General features: G+C 42.8%; 1 protein-coding gene across 1 annotated transcript in view; it reads right to left on the bottom strand.

Moving 5' to 3' along the window:
• The window catches only part of DKK2 (dickkopf WNT signaling pathway inhibitor 2), a 162764-nt gene that overhangs the window by 21155 nt on the left and 122775 nt on the right, over positions 1–18834 (bottom strand). The window contains 2 exon segments of the mRNA XM_029596810.1: positions 10249–10305; positions 10308–10398. Coding sequence (XP_029452670.1) covers positions 10249–10305; positions 10308–10398 — 148 coding nt within the window.

The following is an 18834-nucleotide window of genomic DNA, read 5'->3' as shown; positions in this document are numbered from 1 at the left end:
TCACTTTGCCTCTGCCACTGATGTCTCACCTTTTTCGGTAGTCTTTGGTCACCAACCACGCCTACCCCTACTGGTTCCACTCAGTGTACCTTCACCTGCAGCTCAGTCTACAGCACAAACTATACTCAGACTTTGGAATCAGGTAAAAGAGAGACTAAACCAAGCAGCAGAGCAGGCCAAGTGTTTTACTGACGTCCATTGTCGGGCCACACCACTGCTCCAGCCTGGCCAAAAGATCTGGCTAAGTACGAAACATATTCGACTACGACTACCATCTCAACGACTAGCTCCCAGATACATTGGTCCTTTCTCCATTCTGCGACGTATTGGTGCAGTTACCTATCAATTGCAACTCCCTGCTTCCATGGGAATCCACAACACATTCCACGTCTCATTGTTGAAAATTTTGGTCCTCTCCTGGCCTTCCCGAAAGCCTCCTACTCCCACTCAGCATACTCGAGAACCGGAGAACACCCTTAAGGTCAAAGAGTTCCTCGATGTTCTACATTGTCGGGGCCATTGGGAGTACCTCCTGTCATGGGAGGGTTTCGGCCCAGAAGAAAACTCCTGGGAACCCTCACAAATGTCTTCGATAAGGATCAGATTCGGGGATTCCACCAGAAGCATCCTGAGAAGCCCCGGCTGGTAAGGGGGAGTACTGTTATGCTTCCCAGCCATGCCAGCACTGCGGCCAGTCTCGCTCACCTGACTCCCCCTAGTTAGCATCCGCGGCCTACTCTCATGGCCTGCGGCACTCCCAGGCTCATCGGGGCTTTCCATCTCTCAACGCTCCTCACACCGGGGCTCAGAGTCCTCCATAGCATCGGCCCCGCCCCTAGGTGCACACACGAGGGCCGCACTTCCCTTTAAATGGCCCAGTGTGGGAACTCGGTCTGCGGCGCCTGGAGATGACATCACATAGCCCTGGTATATAAGTTGAGGCTCTTCCCCCAGATCCTCACCTTGGCAATTGGGTCGACACCGTTAGTGTGATAGTTTGCCTCTGTGTTTCCAGTATCTCCTGTTCCAGCATCTCCAGTCCCAGCAGCTCCATATTCCTGTATCCTTCCCAGGTAGTACCTATCCAGATTGACCTTTGGTACTGACCTCTGCCTGCCTGACCATTCTCTTGCCTGCTGCCTGGAACTGACCACTGCCTGCCTGGCACTCTATTGTCTGCCACCTGGAACCAACCCTCGCTTGCCTCGACTTCACATGGACTGATCCTGATATTGACCCCTCCTTTGGCTGACATTCTTGGGCTGATACTCTGGCTCTGACCCTTGCGCTTCACTCGGACACTCTCTTCTGGCCTCCTGTGACCTTCAGGCTGACCTGCTTGGAAACCAACTGCGGCCTCCACTTGGCTAAACCTACAGGCACTGCCTTGAACTGTTGCCTCCCTGAGGTATCCGGAGCTTCTGGTTCAGGTCTAGCTCATCCATTCTGCATCAGCCACGCACCCTTGTTCATGGTAGGCACACCTCTCCGATACCTCTCCGGGAGACCATCTGAGGCCCACCTAAGTCCAGGTGATCCGGATACCCAAGGGCTCAACCTGTGGAATCCCCAGACTGTTATTGACAAAGCTCCAGCTAGCCTCTGTCTCCTAGTGTGCTCCGCCTCCTGGTGGCAGGGCTCTCTGGGTCCGACCAGAGCGCCGTACCAATCCTCCACCAGGCCAAGGGTCCACCTCCAGTGCAACAATAGCCACTTCCATTACTGGCATTATAGCATGGGATCTATTTAATGTTTGGGTATTTGCCAGATGCTTGTGACCTGGATTGGTCACTGTTGGAAGCAGTAATTGGACTTGATGTACCTTCAGTCTGACCCAGTATGGCAACTTTTTATGTTCTCAAAGACAAACATTTCCAGACAATCTTTTCACAATGTCGCTTACAAAAAGAACTGATCTAAGATCAATCCTTGTGGCACACCACTAATAAGATCCCTTTCTTTGATGTGAACTCCATTTACCACTGCACTTCGTTGTCTTCCACTCAACCAGTTTCTAAACCAGTGAGTCACTTTAGGACCCATATCAAGGGCACTAAATTTATTTATATTTTATTTAAATGTATTTATTTAAAAAATTTGTGACCTGCTGATCTACAAATCTCAGTGGGTAAATACAACATTCATAATAAGCATTGACAATGCATACAACCATATTAATATAAAAGTACACTGCAATGAAACACCTAAAAGATGCCTTTGCAATACTATCTCAAAGACCATACTGACATTCAAGTACATTACATCCCTTGATCCAACTCTCTGATCCCTCAATCAAAAAAATTGATCAGATTCGTCTGACAAGATATACCTCAGGTAAAACCATACTGCCTCAGATTTTAAAATCCATTGGATTCCAGAAACTGCACTATCCTCTGTTTTTGCAGCAATTCCATTAATTTGCTAACCACAAGGGTCAGACTAATTGGCCTGTAGTTGCCAGACTCCTCCTTATTGCCACATCTGGTGGAACTGCCAGAGTTTCTCTATTAGGGATGTGCAGAGGGACGCCATATGTTGCATTCGTGATTCGGGTTCGTCGGGGAGCAGATACGTTGCATTCAGCCATATGGTGCCCCGATGCATTAATACGGTGATTTCTATTCGTGTCCCAGCTAAAATTAAAATTAACTACAACCCCCCACCCTCCTGAACCCCCACCCCAAGACTTACCAAAACTCCCTGGTGGTCCAGTGGGGGGTCCGGGAGCCATCCCCTGCACTCTCACACCCTCGGTGCCGGTTTCATCATGGCGCCGATAGCCTTTGTCACAGGGGCTACCGGTGCCATTGGTCAGCCCCTGTCACATGGTAGGAGCACAAGATGGCGCCAATGACCATGTGACAGGGGCTGACCAATGGCACCGGTAGCCCCTGTGACAAAGGCTATCGGCGCCATGATGAAACCGGCACTGAGGGTGTGAGAGTGCAGGGGATGGCTCCCGGATTCCCCGCTGGACCACCAGGGAGTTTTGGTAAGTCTTGGGGGGGTCAGGAGGGTGGGGGGTTTGTTTAAATTTTTATTTAGGTGGCTGTATAATTCGGCGAAGATTCGTGTATTCGTGGGGAATCGCGATACATTTCGCTTCCCCACGAATACTACGAATAGTGCAATATACGTTGCGGATCGCCAATATGGCGAAAACGAATGCACACCCCTATTCTCTATGTTCTCAATACCTTCATATGTATCCTGTCCGGCCACATCACTTTATCTACTTTTAGTTTAGCTAACTCCTCATAACACACTTTTCTGAAAATCGTTTTATGCGGTCCCACCCCTGGCACTTCTTCAGTGAAAAGAAAATAGAAATATTACTTAAATAATTCTGCTTTTTCCTTGTCAGTCTCTGCATATTCCTGCCCTTCACCTCTTAGTCTCAAAATGCCAATTTTAATTTATGATTTATATTCTGCTTTTCATGACAGGTCGGACATTTCAAAGCATTTTGTATTCAAGCACCATAGGTATTTCCCTGTCCCCAGAAGGCTTATAATCAAGAAAACTAACTTTCAAGCCTATCTGCAGTACAGCATTTGTTTAAATAAAAGAATGCATGTAGATTTCTTCTAGTATTTTATAAAATATATATAAAATACTGTGTGGTTCTGCTTCAAAAGTACTTGTGTATTTTTCAGTCTGCGCAAATATTTCCAATGCTTGAAATGCATATTTTCACTACTTATTTTATAAAATGACATGCAAATATTTTAGTTGCATAAAAATATAACATATATGTATAATAACCCTGAATTATACATGGAGGCAGATATTTTATAAAATATGCCTGTATACTAGAGATGTGAATCGTGTGATCTATCGTCTTAACGATCGATTTTGGCTGGGGGGGAGGGAATCAGATCGTCGCAGTTTTGTTTTTTTAAATATTGTGTAAATCGTAAATCGGGGGAGGGCGGGAAAACCGGCACACTAAAACAACCCTAAAACCCACCCGACCCTTTAAAATAAATCCCCCACCCTCCCGAACCCCCCCAAAATGTCTTAAATTACCTGGGGTCCAGTGGGGGGGTCCCGGTGTGATGTTCCACTCTCGGGCCACGGGTGCGTTGATAGAAATGGCGCCGGCGCTACCTTTGCCCTGTCATATGACAGGGCAAAGGTAGCGCCGGCGCCATTTTGGTTCCTGTCCCCCGACGTCATGAGCGTAGGAGATCGCTCCCGGACCCCCGCTGGACCCCCAGGGACTTTTGGCCAGCTTGAGGGGGCCTCCTGACCCCACAAGACTTGCCAAAAGTCCAGCGGGGGTCCGGGAACGACCTCCTGCACTCGAATCGTGTTGCCGTAATGCAAAATGGCCATACGGCTGGCGCCATTTTGCATTACGGCAACATGATTCGAGTGCAGGAGGTCGTTCCCGGACCCCCGCTGGACTTTTGGCAAGTCTTGTGGGGGTCAGGAGGCCTCCCCAAGCTGGCCAAAAATCCCTGGGGGTCCAGCGGGGGTCCGGGAGCGATCTCCTACGCTCGTGACGTCGGGAGACAGGAACCAAAATGGCGCCGGCGCTACTTTTGCCCTGGACAGGGCAAAGGTAGCGCCGACGCCTTTTCTATCAATGCACCCGTGGCCCGAGAGTGGAACATCACACCGGGACCCCCCCCCCCCCCACTGGACCGCAGGTAATTTAAGACATTTTGGGGGGGGGTTCAGGAGGGTGGGGGATTTATTTTAAAGGGTCAGGTGGGTTTTAGGGTTGTTTTAGTGTGCCAGTTTTCCTGCCCTCCTTCTTCCCCTCCCCCTTCCCCTGATTTACGATTTTTGATGATAAATCGGGGAAATTCCTATTATATATCGCCTCTAACGATTTTTGACGATTTAAAGTATATCGGACGATATTTTAAATCATCAAAAAACGATTCACATCCCTACTGTATACCATTTTGAATATACCTGCATGCATACTTGAAATAATCACCAGTTTGCCGATACCTCTGCCATTTCACGCAGTTTAAGAACATAAGTACATAAGAAATTGCCATACTGGGTCAGATCAAGGGTCCATCAAGCCCAGCATCCTGTTTCCAACAGTGGCCAATCCAGGCCATAAGAACCTGGCAAGTACCCAAAAACTAAGTCTATTTCATGTTACCATTCCTAGTAATAGCAGTGGCTATTTTCTAAGTCAACTTAATTAATAGCAGGTAATGGACTTCTCCTCCAAGAAATTATCCAATCCTTTTTTAAACACAGCTATACTAACTGCACTAACCACATCCTCTGGCAACAAATTCCAGAGTTTAATTGTGCGTTGAGTAAAAAACAACTTTCTCTGATTAGTTTTAAATGTGCCACATGCTAACTTCATGGAGTTCCCTCTAGTCTTTCTATTATCCGAAAGAGTAAATAACAGATTCACATCTACCCCTTCTAGACCTCTCATGATTTTAAACATCTCTATCATATCCCCCCTCAGCTGTCTCTTCTCCAAGCTGAAGAGTCCTAACCTCTTTAGACTTTCCTCATAGGGGAGCTGTTCCATTCCCCTTATCATTTTGGTAGCCCTTCTCTGTACCTTCTCCATCGCAATTATATCTTTTTTGAGATGCGGCAACCAGAATTGTACACAGTATTCAAGGTGCGGTCTCACCATGGAGCGATACAGAGGCATTATGATATTTTCTGTTTTATTCACCATGCCCTTTCTAATAATTCCAAACATTCTGTTTGCTTTTTTGACTGCCGCAGCATACTGAACCGACAATTTCAATGTGCTATCCCCTATGACGCCTAGATCCCTTTCTTGGGTTGTAGCAGCTAATATGGAACCCAACATTGTGTAATTATAGCATGGGTTATTTTTCCCTATATGCATCACCTTGCACTTATCCACATTAAATTTCATCTGCCATTTGGATGCCCAATTTTCCAGTTTCACAAGGTCTTCCTGCAATTTATCACAATCTGCTTGTGATTTAACTACTCTGAACAATTTTGTGTCATCTGCATATCTGATTATCTCACTTGTTGTATTTCTTTCCAGATCATTTATAAATATATTGAAAAGTAAGGGTCCCAATACAGATCCCTGAGGTACTCCACTGGCCACTCCCTTCCACTGAGAAAATTGTCCATTTAATCCTACTCTCTGTTTCCTGTCTTTTAGCCAGTTTGCAATCCACGAAAGGACATCGCCACCTATTCCATGACTTTTTACTTTTCCTAGAAGCCTCTCATGAGGAACTTTGTCAAATGCCTTCTGAAAATCCAAGTATACTACATCTACAGGTTCACCTTTATCCACATGTTTATTAACTCCTTCAAAAAAGTGAAGCAGATTTGTAAGGCAAGACTTGCTTTGGGTAAAGCCATGCTGACTTTGTTCCATTAAACCATGTCTTTCTATATGTTCTGTGATTTTGATGTTTAGAACACTTTCCACTAGTTTTCCTGGCACTGAAGTCAGGCTAACTGGTCTGTAGTTTCCCGGATCGCCCCTGGAGCCCTTTTTAAATATTGGGGTTTCATTTGCTATCCTCCAGTCTTCAGGTACAATGGATGATTTTAATGATAGGTTACAAATTTTTACTAATAGGTCTGAAATTTCATTTTTTAGTTCCTTCAGAACTCTGGGGTGTATACTATCCATCCAGGTGATTTACTACTCCAGTTTGTCAATCAGGTCTACCACATCTTCTAGGTTCACCGTGATTTGATTCAGTCCATCTGAATCATTACCCATGAAATCCTTCTCCATTAAGGGTACCTCCCCAACATCCTCTTCAGTAAACACCAAAGCAAAGAAATCATTTAATCTTTCCGCGATGGCCTTATCTTCTCTAAGTGCCCCTTTAACCCCTCGATCATCTAACGGTCCAACTGACTACCTCACAGGCTTTCTGCTTCGGATATATTTTAAAAAGTTTTTACTGTGAGTTTTTGTCTCTACGGCCAACTTCTTTTCAAATTCTCTCTTAGCCTATCTTATGAATGTCTTACATTTAACTTGCCAACGTTTATGCTTTATCCTATTTTCTTCTGTTGGATCTTTCTTCCAATATTTGAATGAAGATCTTTTGGCTAAAATAGCTTCTTTCACCTCCCCTTTTAACCATGCCGGTAATCGTTTTGCCTTCTTTCCACCTTTCTTAATATGTGGAATACATCTGGACTGTGCTTCTAGAATGGTATTTTTTTAACAATGACCACGATTCTTGGAATTTTTTACTTTTGTAGCTGCTCCTTTCAGTTTTTTTCTAACAATTTTTCACATTTTATCAAAGTTTCCCTTTTGAAAATTTAGCACGAGAGCCGTGGATTTGCACACTGTTCCTCTTCCAGTCATTAAATCAACTTTGATCATATTATGATCACTATTGCCAAGTGGCCCCACCACCTATACCTCTCTTACCAAGTCCTGTGCTCCACTGAGAATTAGATCTAAAATTGCTCCCTCTCTCGTCGGTTCCTGAACCAATTGCTACATAAAGCTATCATTTATTCCATCCAGGAACATTATCTCCAATTCTCCTAGATCATCTAGCCCTTCACCCTGAACTCCTACCAGTTCACTCTGATCTCCCATCCCAAAACTGCAGACAACAGAGAAATTAGATTTCACTTGTGCCAGTCACTTGGCAGGTATAAAAGTGTTCTAATGAGTTCGTTAATATATATGCATATATCTCTTACAAAATAGAACTAATATATATACTTCTGAATAGGGATGTGCATTTGTTTTTCATGAATTAGACAATGTCAACGATATTGTCTAATTCATCATGGTTCGGTAGCACCGATATATGAAGCAATTTTTGCCAAAATTTTGGCAAAATTCGTATTTCGAGTTAGTGAGCACTAACAGAGTTAATGCGCACTGCATATCTCTTAGTGCACAGTAATATCAATTAGTGTGCACTGTTTTTCTAGCTAACAAATTCCTCTGAATTGATACTTTTTAATTTTTAAGTTGCATTCTTTTAGTGCGCACTAACATTAGTTACAGCGCACTACTATATACTTAGGGGCAGATTTCCAAAGGGTTACGCGTGTAAGATACGCGCGTAACCCCCGAAAAGCTGCCCCTGCCTGCCCCTGCGCGCGCTGAGCCTATCTTGTATGGGCTCGGCGGCGCGTGCAAGTCCCGGGACATGCGTATGTCCCGGGACTTGCAAAAAGGGGTGGGGCGTGGGTGGTCTGGGGGGCGGGGCGGGGCATGGCCTGAGCCTCCAGGCACAGCGGCCACTTGCTGCTGTGCCCGGGATCGCGGGCCAGCCATCGGCCGGCGTAACTTCTGCAACAAAGGTAAGGGGGGATTTCTAGTTAGGGCTGGGGGGCGGGTTAGGTAGTGGAAGGGAGGGGAAGGTGCGGATGGGCGGAAAGAAAGTTCCCTCCGAGGCCGCTCCAATTTCGGAGTGGCCTCGGAGGGAACGGAGGCAGGCTGCGCAGCTCGGAGCGTGCAAGTTGCACAATTGTGCACCCCCTTGCGTGCGCCGACCCTGGATTTTATAACATGCGCGCGGCTGCACGCGCATGTTATAAAATTGGGCGTAGATTTGTTCACGCAGGTTGCGCGAACAAATCTGCGCCCGCATGTACGTTTTAAAATCTGCCCCTTAGTGCGCTGTAAGTTCTATTAGGGCACACTAACTAACCTGTTAGGGCGCACTAACGGGCCTTAATGCGCATTAACATCTAGCTAGTGTGCATTCGATGTACTGCGCACTAATGATGAGATAGTACGCACTAACTGGTTGTTATTGCGCAGTAAGGCCCATTAGTGCGCTCTAACGCACTTCATCAAAAATTGCCAGAAAATAAAAAAACGAACCAAGGGAAAATGAAATTTTCTGCAGAGCGCCCGATCCGAAGCCCGAACCGATATTTTTAAATGAAGCACATCTCTACTTCTGAACCCTGCCCCAGAATGGCCCTAGCCTATTCTTTGTTTCTACCAGTAAAAAGTACACAGGAAATGGAAAATATGCGTGTATTCGCAACATTTATAACATAGCATACACATGACTATCTGCTATTTGTAACTGAGTCAATGAAAGGTGAAGTGACTTAAAAGATGAGAACTTTAGCAGAGTGCAATGGATTTATTTTCTAGATTAAAATTCAGAAGTATTCCTCGTTTAAACAATTAAAACACTACTTTGAGGCTGCTATAGTAACATATTAAATATTGCCAGAATACACATCAGCATCAGCTCCAGCACATAAAGTATTTCAGATGTATCTTTGAAAATATCCCAGTATTTCCACTAGGAAAAACTGAAGCAATTTTGGAACATAAGAAGAGTATATCTTAAATGAATCCCTCTCTTCACGTCAGAGAAACCTTTCCAATTCCATAAGAAATGCTGGGTTTGAGCTTCAGAAAAATAATGAATCTCCAGGGTGAACATGCAATAAGCTTTGTAATTTTGTCCTGATGATTGTCACTTGCATTGCAATTCTTTTATCTGTCTAATCAGTCCATGCAGCAGAGGTGCAGTGATCATAGCTACTTCTAAAGCAGTGGTTCCCAACCCTGGGGACCCCCAGCCAGTCAGGTTTTCAGGATATCAGCAATGAACATGCAGGAGAGAAAATTTGCATGCACTGCCTCCATAACATGCACATTTTCTCTCATGCATATTCATTGTGGATATCCTGAAAACCAGGCTGGCTGGGTGGTCCCCAGGACAGGGCTGGGATCCACTGTTCTAAAGGGTAGGGGAGAGCTGTGATTGTAAACACAATCCTGAAATAACATAGTAGATGAAAGTCTTAAGACTAAGATCAGCTAGCAATACAATATTTATAGTTACTACCTTGGGGGTATTGAAGGTGACATTTTAACTTAGCCAGCTCAACATATGAACTAGGTTGAAATGTTTAGGCAAAATATAATGACAAATTACGAAGGCCTTTCTTTTCTTTACTCAGTGATAGCTTCAAGGATCAGTGAGTTAATTCAGGATTCGCTGAGAAATATCAAATGATGTAGAAGAATCCAAAATTACAGAGAATCCCTTGTAGTCAGAAACCATCATACAAAGAGAGAGAGTTAGACTGGTCTGTAAGATATCGTAAGTACTTATTAATTGAGGGAATGGAGGTGGGGGTGGTGCTTTTTCTCATTTGAACAAGAAATATAGAGTGATCCAGCAGGTGATATCATATGCTCTCCATTTTATAATTAAACTAGCTGTTGACCCTTCTTTAATAAATAAATAAATAAATAAATAAATAAATAGAACAGGAGAAGAGAAGAGGTAGGTCAGGTACCATTGTTACAGCGGTTCCCAGGGCAGCACATGCCATCTCTATGACAACGCTTCTTTTCCTTCTACAGATCACACAAGAAGAAGGCCCTTGGTGAGGATTGAAGCAGTATCGTCCAACTTCACATTCCTTATCATTGCTGCAAGGATAAGCCTGATGGATTAGAAAAGAAGAAACAACAACAACATAAGTATTCCAGATAGCAAAGAGACAAAAAGGCACAAAGGTATATGCAGCAAATTCTTAGGGACTATGCCCTGAAGAAAAGATTATCAGGATGGGATCTTTTTTCTTTTTTTTTTTTTTTTTGTAATTTAAAGTTTTATTGAAAGATGTATCAGAAACAATAAACAACATTTCAAACAGCAGTGTCTTTCAAAGAGTACATGAGTAGGCCCCATCCCCCTCCACCACCATCTACCCTCCTCCATCCAATAAGCAGATGTAAAAAACACTAGTAGTGAAAATTATCGTTCAGCGTACAACATATCAAAGAACCTGAGGGTTGTTCAGTACAAAGAAGCAGAACACGTTATAAAAATCATGCATTCAGAGAAAACTCATGAAGAAGTTGGATGTTTATACTAGCCCCATCCCACCTCCTAGTCAAACACGAGCTCCACCTTCCACATTGAACATCCTCAATGAGAAGCTTTCCAGTGAACATGTGGAACCCAAACTGAATCAAATTTGGCAACATTGTCTGATCGATAAGCTGTGATTTTACTGAGTAAGTATACTCTGACCAGTCAACTATGCACCTCTGCCAGAGGAGGCACTGTAACTCCAGCTTGCATTTGTTGAATCCTTAGACTCTCTTGAACTGCTGGGAGCCATTGAAAGCCAGCAATGTGCTCATATATTTTCACACAGATATCCTCTTCTTAGTCTGTTTCAGTCTCATCGCCCTTAGCTCACCCTAGCAACAACAACCTTTCATTCCACAATACAGTGTCTAAAACACACACAAATGCACATACACATACACACTCACATTCTGGTAACAGTGGAAGCTCTTGGAGTGAAGGCAGATATCAAATACATGGGTATAAATGCATGCTAGCACTTCTTAATATACATTTTTAATAATAGCAATTCATTCTCATTTCCAGATAGTTTAGGATAAATGTGTTGCCTATTTATTGCCAAACTCTAAATTTGAATGTCATTAGTGCCAGAAACTGAAATGTTCAAAAGACACTCAAAATGAAACACCACTGAGGCAGAATTTTATGAAGGGGAAGTTAAGTGCTAGTTTTAGCAGAAGATAATAGAAGTTGTAGAATTATTCTATGTAAGAATTATATTTATGCAATTAAAATATACTACAGGGTAGTCACCATTACTTTATGGAAAAAAAATTATGGGTAAAATATTTGTTTCAGTTACAGTTTCAAAACCTCTACCTTAATTAATCACAATCTGTACAGAAAAGGATCTGTGCAAATACAAACAGGGATGGGCAGACCAGTCTGACTGAAATCAAGACAAGCCTCATGAGGAATATGGTCTGGAATCAGGTAAATCAGGGCCTGGTGCTCATGGGCCAAGAACAGAGTTCAGCATGAATGAGCCACCATTGTGCCATTTATATCTGTACCTGATAGTCAAGGGGCAGGTAGGGATGTGAAAACTAATGCCAGTTGAACTCAAACCAGGCAGATGTCAGCCTGGTTTGAGCTTAACAAAATCTGAGATACACAGCAAAAAAAAAAAAAGTTAAAGTTTTTCTTTCAGATCTCATTAAAAAATCTGAAAAATCTGCAAAATATCTTTGAAAACCAACCAGAAATCAATTTTGCCAACAACTGGCATCTCTCTTTAAAAAAATGCAGCCCCTAATCTTCATGGCATGATGAGTACTATGAACCTCTATATTTTAAAAACCCTGGTGGTATGGCCCCAGTGAATGTTTTGGGCATGCTCTAGAAATAAATATCCAAATTTAAAATAGTGAAGTCAGATTTAAAAGTATGTGTAGTTAAGGCAGCATGGGCTGTTTGTTGCTGTGCAGAAAAAAGCTGAAAGCCTGAGAGAAGCTCTGTAAAGAATATAAATCATATCTGTGAATTATTTCCAGTCACTGACATGGAACTATGAGTAGTAAAAGGGATCCTTCTGCAGCAAACATTAGGGAAACTGGACACACATTGTAAATTATCTATGAGAGAGAAGATCACCAGGGTAAAATAAGACGAGGGATCCAAAACTCTCAGCAAGAGCAGGAGTAACAATCTGTTCAAATCTTTGTGCTTTTATGTGAGAATATAATTAATAATGAAAGGACAGTCTGAAGGAGATCTCTCAGTTGATCTGATGAATGCTCAGGCCAAATGCTCAGTACATTTATATGAGAATTGTGTATATTCTACTGTGACTGTGTAGGACAAGGCTTCCCAAACCTGTCCTGGGGACTCCACAGCCAGTCGGCTTTTCAGGATGTCCACAATGAATATGCATGAGATACATTTGCAAATCCATGGAGACTCGGTATATGCAAATTTATCTCATACATATTCATTGTGGGCATCCTGAAAAGCCGACAGTCTGTGTGGTCCCCAGGACAGGTTTGGGAAGCCTTGGTGTAGGAGCTTGTAAATAGCATTTAGTGTATAAGAAAAGTCAGACCAGTTTTGGAACAACAGGTTTGGAGATCTGTGCCATTATTACAGGTCTTAATCAAAGTAAAACTCTGCTTTCTTAGAGAGGCATGGCCATCCTTGATTTTGAACTTGCATTCACCCATAATACACTGCAGCACCTGATTGATCACTTGTAGACCCCTATGACTATTTGGGATAACTCCTCTGTCCATACAGTTAAAAACTTTGGGAACTGAATTGACAGATTTGTTGATTTTGCATGGGTTTGCCAAAATGGTTCACAAACCTTTTTTTTTTTTAATAGCATTTTTATTGAAAGTTTTCACTGTTTATAACAGTTGAGGCATACAAACTCATGTAGTATAGATAGAACATGGTTAAGACATAACAAATAGAGCAAAACAGAAAATCTAAGACAAAGTGAAGCTGCTGAAACTGTTTAACATGCAAAAGCAGTTACAAGACTAATAAAATATAAGCACTAAGCCCCTCTCCCCCACCCTACCTGCCCCTCCCTTCCCTCCCACCCTATTCCTAAGACCCCAAAGTTACTCATAAGTATGCTTACTAACAAGGCATGTTCAAGTGTGGCAGAATTTAGTCGATACTCCTAGCCATATAGCTGAATTGTTAATTGAGATACGTTTGAGTGCGCTTCTGAAATTTCTTAAGTTTTTCTTACGGGAAATGGCTTCTGTTCATCAAAGCAATGAGGCCAGGCTATAGCTGAGTTCCACCAAACTATTAAGGGATGGAAGACCCTGATTTTAAGGCCTGCACAGATTGAATAATCTAATAACTACCACAAATGCTGTTGTGGGGTAATTGAGAAGTTTCTATATCAGGCCAACATGACCAATGTGAGAGAACTAACGGGAGGTGTGAGGAAGAGGATAATTCCAGCAGGCAGAGTTTTGACAGGCAAAAAAAAGAGTGACCACATTACAGGAATACTTGCTGAACTCCACTGGCTTCCAATTGAACAAAGAATACAATATAAGGCACTTTGAATAATCCATAAACTAATCCACAATGAAAAAGCCGACTGGCTTAACACGGCACTGCGCGTGCACGTACCACAAAGAAACATGAGATCTGCAAATAAAGCTCTACTAACTGTCCCCTCTGTCAAATCAGCACATCTCATGCAAGTAAGGGAAAGAGCACTGTCACTGGCTGGTCCCTTACTATGAAACACCATGCCACTCGAAATAAGACTACAGAGAAATCTGAAATTATTCAAAACTAATCTGAAAACCTGACTTTTTAAACAAGCATTTTATAAAGATAAAGAGAAGGAGAAAAATAGTTGATAGATAAGGATGCAGCAAGCTAGAAGTTATTAGTAACCTACAAAAGCATATTAATGTTAAAATCAAACCACCTAATTTGTTCCTAACAATCAGGATTAATTTACACACTTAGTTTATTTTAAATTGTTACCGTACTATGATGGCACATGAGTAATTTGTAATCTATACCACCCATATTTCTCTTTATCGTGCCCTTCTGTAAACCGTTGTGATGGTTATTTAACTTTATGATGGTATAGAAAAGTGTTTAAATAAATAAATAAATAAATTTAGCGAAAGAAGCACAGGAGGGTTTTTGAGATTTGGTGAACTGAAAGAATGATGTAAGTGCTCCAGAATCACCTAGGTTCGGGTTCTCTAAAAGCAGGGTGTTGATGTAATGGCGGATCTGTAAATAAGCAAAGAAATCAGAACGGGATATGTGAAATGAATTTTGCAAGTCTACAAAACTGGCCACTATATTTGAGTTGGGCATAAGCGATATATGTATTCAAGGCCTAGCTGTTGCCATCTTAGGAAGGCCTGAGGGGAAATCAGGGTTGGCATAAATTTCAACAAGAGCCGTAATCTTAGATTTTAGACCCATTTTTTTATATAGGGCCAACCATGCCTTTTGACAGGAGGATAGAAGGAAGAATGCTGTGGAAAGAGAGGGTATGGATTTTTCGGGGCATTGGAGTACAGCCGAGAGAGCAAATCCGCCAAGTCAAACTCTTGTTAATTTATATGGGAAAAATAGAAAAGCATTATGAAGCCAATCATGGATGATATGTAGCATACAAGCTAAATTGTAGGGATGTGCAGAGCAAAATTTTATGTTCATATTTTTTATGTCCGAAAGGGGGTCCCACTTGCGGCCAATATGGACATAAAAAAAATCCAATGAGTTGGGTATATGTACATATGTGCAAAAAAAAAAATTAAACCCCCTCACCCTCCTTAATCCCCCCCCCAGACTTACCACAACTCCCTGGTGATCGAGCGAGGAGTGAGGACGTCATTTCTGCAATCCTTGGCGAGAAGCATGTGACGTCGGTGGCACGTCGAGTGACGCGGCGTCACGTGATTCCCGGCTCGTTCGCGCCGGACGGCTCGTTCGGCCCAAAAAGAACTTTTGGCCAGCTTGGGGGGGCCTCCTGACCCCCCCAAGCTGGCCAAAAGTTCTTTTTGGGCCGAACGAGCCGTCCGGCGCGAACGAGCCGGGAATCACGTGGCGCCGCGTCACTCAGACGCGACGTCACGTGATTCCCGGCAAGTTCGCGCCGGACGGCTCGTTCAGCCCAAAAAGAACTTTTGGCCAGCTTGGGGGGGCCTCCTGACCCCCTCAAGCTGGCCAAAAGTTCTTTTTGGGCCGAACGAGCCGTCCGGCGCGAACTTGCCGGGAATCATGTGACGTCGGCGTCACGTGATTCCCGGCTTGTTCGCGCCGAACGAGCCGTCCGGCGCGAACTTGCCGGGAATCACGTGACGTCGCGTCTGAGTGACGCGGCGCCACGTGATTCCCGGCTCGTTCGCGCCGGACGGCTCGTTCGGCCCAAAAAGAACTTTTGGCCAGCTTGGGGGGGTCAGGAGGCCCCAAGCTGGCCAAAAGTTCTTTTTGGGCCGAACGAGCCATCCGGCGCGAATGAGCCGGGAATCACGTGACGCCGGCGTCACTCGACGTGCCGCCGACGTCACATGCTTCTCGCCAAGGATTGCAGAAATGGCGTCCTCACTCCTCGCTCCATCACCAGGGAGTTGTGGTAAGTCGGGGGGGGGGGATTAAGGAGGGTGAGGGGTTTATATTTTTATTTTGGCTCAACAATCGCGATTTCCCACATATCGAACATATCTATGTTCGATATGTGGGAAATCCGATCGTTTATGTCGAATCAATTTAAGTAAAAAAAAAATATGAGTTGCGTTTTACTAATGCGGTCAATCCGAATGCACACCCCTACTAAATTGTAATGTTTAAAGTCAGAGCAGTTGAGTCCCCTTTTAGTCCAAGAGGATTGTAGAACATGTAGAGGGAATCTAGCTTTTTTTTCCTTGCCATAAGAAGCACAAGAATTCTTTTTTGATTTCTTGTAAGTCTTTTTTTAAGAGCCATATAGGGGCCATCTGTAATAAGTAAAGCCATTTAGGAAGCTCGATCATTTTTAAGAGGTGGATCCTGCCAAATAAAGAAAGTGGGAGATTTATCCATCTTTGAATATTCTTGCAAAGAGTATAGAATAGCAGTTGTACATTTATCTTATAGAATTGGGATAATTGTGTAGGGATATGGATGCCTCGATATTTCATATTCGAGGAGACCCATTTTAGTGGAAAAGGACCCAGCCATGAAAGATGGAGTTGGCCTGTAATATCTAGTGCTTCTGATTTGTCTTGGTTTATTTTTAGACCGGCAAATCTTCCAAATTGGTTTTGATGTGTCAGAGCTTTCTACAAGGAGCAGGTAGGAGCCGTTAAGAAAATGAGCACATCATCGACAAATGTGGCAACTTTGAAAGATGTGTCCTCTAGCTTGAGCCCCCAAATAGAAGTGTCATCCATGATCTTCCTGAGAAGCGGGTCTATAGAGAGAAGTTATAGTAGAGGGGTGAGGGGGCAACCTTGACGAACTCCGTGATCTCCATTGGCTAGAATATACAATTTTGGGGTATCATATAATAGAGCAATATTGCTGAAAAATTCTCCCAAAACCCCAAATCTGTCAAGAACAGAAAACATATAGGGCCACGAAACTCTATCAAAAGCTTTTTCTGAGTCAAAGCAACAGCCAGTGCCGAAAGCCCTGTTTTTGTTGAATATTGCATGGCAGTAATGAATTTGATGATGTGGGAACCAGCTGTCCCTTCCCTTAAGAAAGCCAACTTGATGGGGAGATATGATGGTTGGGAGAACAAGATTCAGTCTATTGGCTGGTATTTTGGCAAAAATCTTTAGATTGCAATTAAGTAAGGAAATTGCCCTATATGAGGCGGGGAGAGTGGGATCCTTTCCAGGTTTTGGAAGAACTGTAATGTGGGCATCGGTAAAGTCTTTGGAAAAGCTTCTGGAGAAGAGGGCCTCATGAAACAAGGCCTGTAAGGGAATCGTGACTTGTTCCTTTAAGAGTTTGTAATAGTCAAAAGGAAAGTCATCTGGGCCTGGCACCTTGCCCATTTTACTATTTGAAATGGCACTCAAGATCTCATGAGTTTGGATGGAGCTATTTAGATAGTCTAATTGTGGTTTGGAGATGTGAGGAAGAGTCAAGTTATGAAAGAAATCTTTATCTTCCTTTTTATTACCCAGCCTGTCCTCACTATAGAGCTTGGTATAGAATTCTTTGAAGGAGTTGCAGATATTTATAAGCCGGGTAACCCAGTTGCCCTGTTGCATTTTTAGTTTCTCTATGTAGGATTTCCCTTTGGCTATCCAAACTGCATTAGCTAACAGCTTACCGGCTTTATTCCCAAATCTAAAAAACCTGTATTCATAGTTTTGTAGAGTGAGTTGGGCTCTTTAGTGGAGATGAGTATTTAAAGAAGGATAATTAAGTATGTTGACTTAGATTCTGAAGTTAGGGAATGAATCATTTTAAGTTTAGCATCCTTCAATTGAGATTCCAGGTTTAGAATGGCTTTATTTATCCTGGTGTTTAGGGCTTTAACATAAACAATGATTATTCCTCTGAGCACAGCTTTACTGGTATCCCAAAATAGAGAGGGGTTGGGGACGTGTGCTTTATTATGGTGTGTGTAGGAATCCCATTTGTCTGTTAAGAATTGTTTGAGGGCTATGTCATTGTATAAAGAAGCGGGAAATCTCCATTGCCTAAATGTCTTAGCGCTATCTGAAAGAATAAGGTCAACCCATATAAGGGAATGGTCTGAAACAGCTATAGGGCCTATTTCAGCTCTAGTGATGTACGGAAAAAAGCATCTAGATCCCAAAATATAGTCAGTTCTTGATAGAGAATTATGAGCACTTGACGTGTGTGTAAAGTCTTTGGAACACCTGAAGCTGTTCACACAGGAACTGGATACCTCTAAGAGAATTCAGAGGTTGTGTAGGTTTCTGTGGAGGAAACCTATCTAGTGAAGGGTCTGCTACACAAAGTCACTAACAAGAAACAGCCAGCCTTGCTGATTGGTTAAAACAGTTTGACTCAATGTTTCAAAAAAATCATGTTGGTAGTTGTTTGGTCCATAAATGTTGCATAGTGTCATGCCGCGGCCATTGATGGAACCAATCAAAATTACGAAGCACCCCAAACAGATCTTTAAACTCTTGAGTTAAGTTAAACGTAATGAATTTATGGATAAGGATGGCTACTCGCACTTTTTTACCCTGTGCATTGGAGAAATAACAGGCACCAACCCAATCTCTTTTTAATTTTTTATGTTCTAATTCGGAAAGATGGGTTTCCTGGAGGCAGGCTATTTTTACTTTCTGCCTTTTCAGGAACTGTAAAATTTTGGCCCTTTTAATGGGGGATCCTAGGCCGTTAACATTTAAAGATGCCACCCTGAAAGAGTCAGTCTCCACATAGAGAAATCTAAATTTTTTAACAATTGTGCAAAGAATTTTATTCACAAATCTTGTAAACAATGTAAACAATGACATCTATAAAATCAACACACCCATACACATTCATTCATTAAAAACCAACATACTACTGACACATGAAATTTTATACAAAG

Source organism: Rhinatrema bivittatum, chromosome 1, assembly GCF_901001135.1.
Source record: "Rhinatrema bivittatum chromosome 1, aRhiBiv1.1, whole genome shotgun sequence".
NCBI lineage: Eukaryota > Metazoa > Chordata > Amphibia > Gymnophiona > Rhinatrematidae > Rhinatrema > Rhinatrema bivittatum.
This window is presented reverse-complemented; position numbering and strand designations above follow the sequence as displayed.